Source organism: Watersipora subatra, chromosome 7 (assembly GCF_963576615.1).
Source record: "Watersipora subatra chromosome 7, tzWatSuba1.1, whole genome shotgun sequence".
NCBI lineage: Eukaryota > Metazoa > Bryozoa > Gymnolaemata > Cheilostomatida > Watersiporidae > Watersipora > Watersipora subatra.
The window spans coordinates 5,731,272-5,740,360 of NC_088714.1; the positions used below are offsets into that span (position 1 = coordinate 5,731,272).

The 9,089-nt window shown below is 34.1% G+C and overlaps 1 protein-coding gene across 2 annotated transcripts in view; it reads right to left on the reverse strand.

Annotated features, from left to right (window-relative positions):
• Positions 1-8,096, reverse strand: part of LOC137401025 (mitochondrial chaperone BCS1-like) — a 36,524-nt gene extending 28,428 nt beyond the window's left edge. Inside the window, exons 1-2 of one of the 2 annotated variants that reach the window (XM_068087368.1) lie at positions 7,999-8,096; positions 486-656 (exon numbers count right to left, since the gene is read on the reverse strand). In XM_068087368.1, the coding sequence (XP_067943469.1) occupies positions 486-587 (102 nt within the window). In that variant the 5' untranslated portion in view covers positions 588-656; positions 7,999-8,096. Of the gene's footprint in view, positions 1-485; positions 657-880; positions 2,877-7,998 lie in introns of those variants that run through there. The other variant, XM_068087367.1, reaches the window with a different exon arrangement.
• Positions 8,097-9,089: the final 993 nt, after the last annotated feature.

Below are 9,089 nucleotides of genomic sequence, written 5' to 3' on the forward strand. Positions count from 1 at the left end.
CTCACTTTGAATCATTATAGTGATTCAAATAGTTCATCCAATATATATTCCTACCCATATTACGGCAAATTTCATGAAGCTGAAAATATTAATAAACGGTGGTAACTGAGCTGAAGTTGAACTGAGTCTTATTTGAGAACTAGAAAGAGATCCAGAAACTCACCAAAATAAACAAAAATGCTTTCTTTCACCTCTCGAAAGCATCGCATGCAAAAGAAATGGCAGTTATCAATCTTCTAGAAATATAATACATTTTCATTCCAGAGTCTTTTGAATGGTCATGGCACATATAAATTACAAACATACGTCTTACATATTGGTATAATATACATATCTCCTATATATAGATATTGCATGCATTACATATACATAAACTAAACTATATTTTAAGGAAATAGCTGTAGGAGTTGAGACCAAGCACATGATTTGAGATTATTTACATGATACTAGTGACACATAACTGACAACTGGGGAGCAGTACATACCTTTCTACTGATAGCCGCAAGCGCACCAACTCCAAACAGGCCAGCGCCAGCCCCGAAGTACGGATTATCTTGTAATGATGCGATTAAGTCTGTTATTCCCATTGTGATGCGGTATGACTGTTTCTACCCTTACATCTGACTTACAGCTTCTGCCCACAAAAGCCTAGAAAACTAAACAGCCCCACGGTGTGACCTATGCTATCTGCCAAACTTGCAAACTATCAACGTTACCGACATTGAAATCCAAAGCTAACAACGGATCCATAATAATAAGCATGACTTTTAACAACCGAAGAGAACAAATGTGAAATGAAGCAATTAGCACCCTTTTTCATTTAATTTGTCAATTTAATTTGACAGGGATATAAAATAAATCTTTGGATGTAAATGTTGGCAAAACTGTGACGTGCAGGTTATATTAAGAATATCGAAAATAGAAAATTAAAAAGCCTCGGTAAAATATATTGAGAATATAAAATTTTGAGAAATAATGTTATTGAGTAAAGTGTGAGTAGAGTTTTTAGAAAGATAACAAAGGTTACAATTCTTAGACAGAATTATACTCTGCCATTTAGTACACATTAATTTTGCATCAGACCACGACATAATTAGAGTTCCTCAAAAAATGCCACTCTAGACTTTGTTGAACCAGCTGATGTCTTCTGCAAAGTTTGGTACTTTGTGTCTCCTCTTTGCAAGTTCTCATCATGCAACCGATCGAGAACGGTTTGTTTTTCCTCGACTTTAAGAATGTCCATATCAGCTTTTAAATTCTTCAATTGATTTTGGATACTTTCACTTTTCTCCATAAATGCCTTACTTTCTTGTTCAACTTCAAGCTTTAACTGACTCATGTCTGTACACATATAGTCAACCACATTGTCACTTGTACTGTTAAACTGTGGATACAGCAAAGAAGTCAGTTTCTTTTTAGCCACGAGCTCGGCATCTCTTGCTCGCTCCAATTCTTGTTTTAATGTGTCTACTTCCTTTGCTCGCTGTTCTGAGTCTTCCAGAATCCTGGCGGCTAAAAGTTCAGCATCCTTTGCTCGCTTTTCCACAAGCAACTTCTCCTCCTCTGTTTTTATAACTGAGATTTGGGCCCGACCCATCTCAGCTTCAGCTTCTGCAGTTTTTTCTCTTAACAGCTGGTTTTCCTCTTCAACTAATTCTGCTTTCTGATTCAACAGTTCTGATGTTTCCTCAGAACGTTTCAAGTTTTCTCTGGTCAACTCGAGTTCAAGCTCAAGCTGATGAACACGACTCACAAGAGCCTCTTTTTCTTGCTGCAGTATTGTTCTGATCTCTTGCTCTCGGGACAGTTTTTCCTTTTCCTGTTGCCTCTTGATTCGCTGCTCCTTAGCTTGAGTCTTCATTTGTTGCACTTCAAGTGTATCAGGAATCCTCCTCTGCTTGTACAACTGGTGATTGCCTTGACATAGCTCAAAGAGTAAATTATTTCGTCGGAGGTCTCGAGAGAAAAATGTCAGGTCATCATTATGATTTTTGTCAAAAGTTTTAATTTTGAACTTTTTTTCTGTGTGATATATGTGACTAATCTCACTCCACGCAAAGCCAAGTACTGGAATGAGTTTGTTTTCTGGCTTGAAGATATGAAGGCCAAGAGAATTCACACCTAAAGACACTTCGGTATTTCGTTTGTTCTTGATGTCAAAGTATGAGTAGCCAAACATTTCCAAATCTTGAGCAATTTTTAAAAACTCTTTTTCAGCATCTTCTTTACTTAACCCTTTGTGATCTGCATACCAAATCTTGATTCTTTCTTCCCACATTTCACAGGTCATTTGGTATTGATCAATGACAGTCTGTGGTAAAATTGAGCCAACCCGTAAAGATCCAGGAACAAATGAGTTCTCATCGTAATCGCCCAAATCTGCCTGCACAGCATAAGACGCTAGAAGAACTGATGCTTCCGGGGCACAAAATAGATTCTCTGATACAACATCTTGTTTTATTTGCAAGAAAAAAAGATGTTGTGTAATATCCTGTATGAGCTCTTCTGAAATGTCTTCAGGATAATATTTAACAAGAAAGGAACAGTGCATTTGCGAGCGATGCTCAGCTGAGTTGTCAGTTGCGATTTGATCTACAACTTTCTTATCTCTCTTTAACCAAAAGCGGTGATCGTCTTTGTCATGAGCTTCAAGATCAAAATACCAATGTTCCCGAAGCCCAATTGTTCGACATACCATATCGAACAAATCCTGTCCAGTATTTTTCTCAGATATGTGGAACTTTAACTCAGCCTCCATAGTATGTACAGTTATAGGGAGTGTTGAGTTTTTCTTTTTGGATGGCATTTTGATGAGTAGGATATGCAGTCTAGATCACCTAGATTATTACCAGTCCAAAGGCCAATCAAGGCTAAGCCTGTAAAATCATAAAAAACTGTTTCATCTTTTAAGAAACTAATTTGTATGGGAAATCTTGGGATGATTTTTAATAAAGAACTAATGGAACAAAAAACGAGGTTTAGCCTGTGACATTTGTTTCAGTTTGGTAGGTCAAAAGAACTGAGAACAAAAGACCTAGATTAGTAGTACAATGTGGGCTTATATGTTAGAGTTGAAATACACACTAATATTATAAAATATTGGTTGCACAGTACTGAGATGAGACTAAATATTTAACACTTTCACGCAGCCACAAATATTTTTGACACAAAACTCATAGGAATTGAAAATGTATTGGTGAACTTTACTCAGCTAAATATCGAAACAGCTGAACAAACTAACGTTGCTACACAAACAGAATAGTGTGTGAGTTTTTAAGAAAACAAAAATATTTTGTACCAAGAGAGCACCAAATGACACAAGTTTTGCTTGTTATTAAAACGCAAGAAAACGTTGGACTATGTGTTGTACAGCCTGATCTGAATAGTTTACAAGTACGTATAACTAGAAGTGTTTAAACCATACTGGAGTGTTATTTTTCTGATTACTTTTAACCCCGCTAATGAACAGCATGAATAATGTAAAACCTGTATTTGACAGTCACCTCTATTTGCATACCTCCTCTATTTGAACGCCACTCCGAGAGAAGGATTGAAAAATAGAGCGTCACCCTCTAATTGAACGCCACTTCTATTTGAATGCCACTTCTATTTGATCGATACTACTTGACATTCTTAATCTTCACGAACACATAATAACAAGTGATTGGTAGAAAAGTGTCCACAAAACTATACTAATAATGACTCAATTATATTGATAACAATTGATTCGTTCATTGTTGTTGTTCATATTAAAGTCCGTTTTCCAACTCAGTCTTCAAGTTTTTTTGCTAAAAAAACTGATTGTAACACCATAAAATTAGTAACTGTATTATATGGCGGATTAGTGTCCCAAGTTTGCAACCCGAGTTAATAAAACGAGTTATATTTACAAACTCGCGTTTGTAAATATAACTTATAATATCAACTCGAGCCACTCTAATCCGCCATAAGTTCTAGTTTTACAGTACATACATAAATATTTTAGTTTCTATTAGCAAACGGGTGCCTGTCGGTGTGCCACTGTTAATATAACCAGATCTACGTTTATGCTACCGTAATACCAGTATATTGCACGTTATTTTTACAAACCCGAGTTTGTAAATATAACTCGGTTTATTAACTCAGGTTGCAAACTCGTGGCCCCATAAGGCTCCATAGTATCAGGCTAATAGTAGTTGCTTTTTCAGAGCGGTCTTGACACTTTGATGCATGTGGGAAAAAGTTTTCGCATTCTGAAAAAATTTTCGCACTCACAATGGAATTTGTGCTACTACGTATTGTGAGGCTAACATTTTGAAGCTATTTTGATTACACGCGATTTCTCTTAATTTCTGCTAGAAGTTTCTGTTAGTTTCGACTAGCTTAGCTGTGCAGATGATAGGTTGATATGAATATGATATGAATAAGCTGCATGTAATGGCATTTACCGTGAAACCAATATTTGAATGCCACCTCTATTTGGACGTCACCTCTATTTGAGCGCCATCAAGGGCAGAAGGGTTGAAAAATAGAGCACCCGCCTTTAATGAATGCCATTTTTATTTGAACACCACTTCTATTTGACAGCCACTATTGGATATTCCTAATCTTTACAAACCCGTAATAACAAGTGATCAGCAGAAAAGTGTCCACAAAACTATACTAATATAAACTCGATTACATCAATAATAATTCATTCATTGTTTCTGTTTGTATCAAAGTCCGTTTTCCAACTCCAAAAAAGTTAAAACATTTTTAACCTTTTTTGTTAAAAACTTTGATTGCAAAACCATAAAAATAATTAGTAACTGTGTCAGGCTGATAGTAGTTCTTTTTTTAACAGTCTTGATACACAACTGTACTTGAAAAGTTGTCACATTTACTATTGAATCTGTGCTACTACGTATTTTGAGGCTAACATTTTGAGGCTATTTTGATTACACATGGTTTCTCTTAATTTGCTCTAGAAGTGTCTTTTCAAAATTGCATTGCATAAAAGTTATGCTCTGCTAAAAATTGTTTGGATGCTGTGCAGAAGATGAGTTGAGATCAGAAGACATTGTGGAAGGCAGTGAACAGCCAGAAGAGTATAAAAAGATTCCAATCAGAAGCAACAATCAGAATGCAACTGGCCGAGCAAACTATGCTAATATTTGTTATTTTAAAAATGTTAATATTTGTTTTAAAATGTCGATTTTTGTTTCCGTATGTATTATAATTATGTTTAACAAATCAAACAATTATTTTATGTCACTTGTTTTTAAATATATATTTGTTGCATTTGATAGATTATTTTTATTATAAAATTATTATAAAATTGCAGATTTATAGCATATTATTTAATAGCAACATTGCAGTAATCTGAGCTCAGCTTACAATGGATCACCGCTCGTAATATCTGTTCTATTGCACATAAAAAGCCAGTTTTGGCCGCAAACTGTAGCAAACATATTAATGAGTGCAATGAGTTTTTATGCAACCTTGTTAAATACAATTACAAAATGAAAATATGTCTTCAAATTTAAAACAAAAAACTTTAAAGCTCCAACAAATTGCAACGCCGGCTCTAAAATCATAATAGGTTAATTGCAAGCAATAGATATCAACTGGTAGAGATATGTATCAGCTTCGTTGTGCAAGCTGTGCAGCAATACACAATTGCCAAATTAAGGACTACAAAGTACAAAAATGCATGAGCAAAAATATCCTTGATGATGAGAGGCTAACAAAAAATGTTTTAGATTAACCAGTCTACTAAGTAAATACACAAGGAGACAAAACATCTCATTCAATAAAACAAAGACCCTGAAACCCAATCTTACTGCAAAGATATTTAACAGTTTTGCAAAGTACATTTTGGGACCTCACAAAATCACTAAAAGTTGTAAAACAAACCCAGCGTTATCCATAGTAACTTACACATTGTTGCGGTTTAGAGCCATACATTTTAGCCACAACAAAGGTTGATAGACCTAGTTAGTTTAATGGCTTCACAGTTCAAGGAAATTGTGCGATAGCTGTATACCCTAATCGTCCTGCTTGTCTTGATAAGAACTGTAGACATCTAGATGTACTGATGAGTGTGATTGACATGATGACTGCTTATATTTGACTTACTTAAATGTGTAATGTAGCAAAATATACTAAATGTTATATACTAATATATAAATATACTAAATGTTATATAGGCCTACTAATATATAAATATACTAAAATATACTCTAAACTAAATATACAGTGTGACTTTCATATCACATGGTTGTAATGAAATTTTGTGCTCCAGTCTAGTTTTATTAGAACCTAATCCCAGTTGTTCATTAGTGCTTATCTATTATCAAAAGTAAAAAATGTCTAAAAATCAAAAAATTTAAATGACATCTCATAGGCAAATACACCTCTTTCATAACTGCTACCATCAAAAGAGCTGCGACTGACGAAATCCACTAAATTTGTGGATCAAGATATTCAACTTTATTTTAATCTAGAGCAATCGACTCATGGAACATGCAGCCATTTTACGTGCCTGCGCTCAAGTACAAGAACAGGTCAAGGACAAATGTGAACGATTATCATTATTGCTAATTGGTAGAACTAAGCTGGTTGAGGCCCTTTATTATTGCCGAGTCATTTTTGAGATGCACAGAATTTGTAGTGTAGTCTGGGGTATTAAAATACTGAGAAAAAATTGTTTTTACTGCTAGTGTAATTATTGCTGTCAAATCTAATTTTGTAGGCGTGCTTTGCTAAGGACTTTAAGTCTATTTTTAATACTATCTACTAATATGGACCATGTTAACTCACTAGTTTAAAAAATTAGCAGTTTTGTGCTACTCTACGTTAGGCTTATTCACAACCCAAACTTCGATGACAGCATTGAGCACCCAAATTATACTGAGCAGCTAGTTCATTGTTCAATAAACTTTAAAAATAATCTACTTAAGATATTTTCAATGAAATGAATTTGTATAAGTGGATCTGGATGAGGGGTAATGTAGTTGATATTAAATAGTTAATATAGTTGTAGAACGTTCTTTCGAAATTTCACTAAAACTAAAATCATACAAACAATTAAAGATGATTAGCTGCTAAAACTGTCCCTTGCAGCTTTCTCTAAAAAACTAAATATAGTCATTACAATGTTTTCTCTAGAGTTAAATTTATTTAGCAAAAGGCAACATAGTATGATATGGTGAGAGTAGATAGATAAAAAAAGGGTTAACTTACTACGTAATATTAGCTAAATCGCGAATCCCCATAACATCACAAACGCAGCCAAGAATAATAGTATAACACTTGTACCAAAGTTGGGTGCTTAGCTTTCATGTTATTTATAGTATGCATAAACAGCGCAAAGAAGAATAATTGTTACAGTAATTATAATAACATAACAGTTGACTTTGAGAGGCCAACTCAAAGTCAACTTGGTTAAGCTACTTTACCACTTTACAAATGACGAGCGGTTGAATTTCTTTTAAAAAAAACACAATATGGTTAAGCTACTAATAAGGTTAATAAAAAACTGTGCTAACCAAAAACTCGTGAGTTTTTGCTGAACAACTTGCTTTGTTTGTAGATAGGATTGGTGCAAAAGAGGAACTGATACACACACAACTATTAAGTTTATATTGTGTAACTTTTACATATAGTTTTATGGCATAATGTTGTTGACTATCTGACAAATTCCAAACTTGACACCAGATATAATAATTGTCCCTCTTCCCAAATAAACTGTACCTGTAGAATCTGAAGCATTATTTTATTCAAATTGAACGTTTTTCAGCATAACTTAAATGATAATTGTATAGTTATTAGTGTTTTACGCCTGTGTGCTGAAAGTGTTCATTCATTATAGTTAAATAGCAAGTAGTTGAGCTACTAAATAGTAGACTAGAAGCTGCAAAATGTATGTGCTTCAGTTTGATGTCATGCCTGAAATTTTTTCACATTTACATCTCTTCATCTTGGTGATAGAAATTCACCACAAACTTGAAAATAGAATCGCTAAAAAGTAAACAGTACCTTATTTGCAAGTATTATGGGTTATACAGAACGATACGTCACTATATTAAAAACATAATTATGAAAAATGATGATTCAGGCCACAAGTCAGTTTGGAAATTTTTAGCCGGATACGGGCTTGACTCACGTTAGTTTGCTAATTACTAAGGCTAAATAGAAAGACGAACGAGAGAGGTTTTTTATTGACAGTATTCGTTTACGACACTCTCTTCTCTTTTGCGGTCTTCAAGCATAGCGATAGAAAAACAGTTCTCAACTTGAATTGAGTTGCGAACTGAGACAACAATAAGCATTTCATTGGTTCGAGCTAATATTTCTAAATAAATTCTTTTATTTATTTAGGGTACAGTTCTTGGTTTTTGGCTGTTTTTAATTTTTATTAATGACTTACCAAATATCATTAATTCTCAATGTAGACTTTTTTTCGACGATGCTCTAGTGTATGCTACGCAAGACCCACCATGCTGCAACACGATTTAGACTCTCTTGAATCTTGGACCAAACTTTGGCAGATGAATTTAATCTTTAATTTAAATCTCTGTTGACTAATAAAAATATTTTTGTCAACTTATGTGATCATGTCTGGAAAGTGCGACTTCTAATCCTTTTTATGGGTAGAGTTGCCGAATGACCTGATATTTAATAAACATATTTATAAAATTGAATTTGAGAGAGAAAGCAATTAATTGGCATACTTAGGTGGATTCACAAATATGCAGACTAAAAGACAAGAAAGATTGCTTATACTTTACTGGTTAGACCTAGTCTTGAGTATGGCTGCGTGGTTTGGGACCATTACCTTAAAAGGATATTGCTTTACGAGAGTAAAATCAAAATTTTGTGCTTACGGGTAATTTATATATCGACAAGACAGAGCTAGTTTCAGTTGAATTAATTTTTATAACTCCTTGGAAGAGAGACGACTTAAACTTCGTCATAAGGTTTTTATACAAATGCTGTAATGACAATGCTGTAGCAATTAGGGTTAGAGATAGTAGGTTTTCAAAGGAAGCTAAGCTTCATGCAAGCTATGCTGGTTTTACCACATGATCGTCTCTGTTAATTCTGTAAAATTTGAAAACTAACTTGTG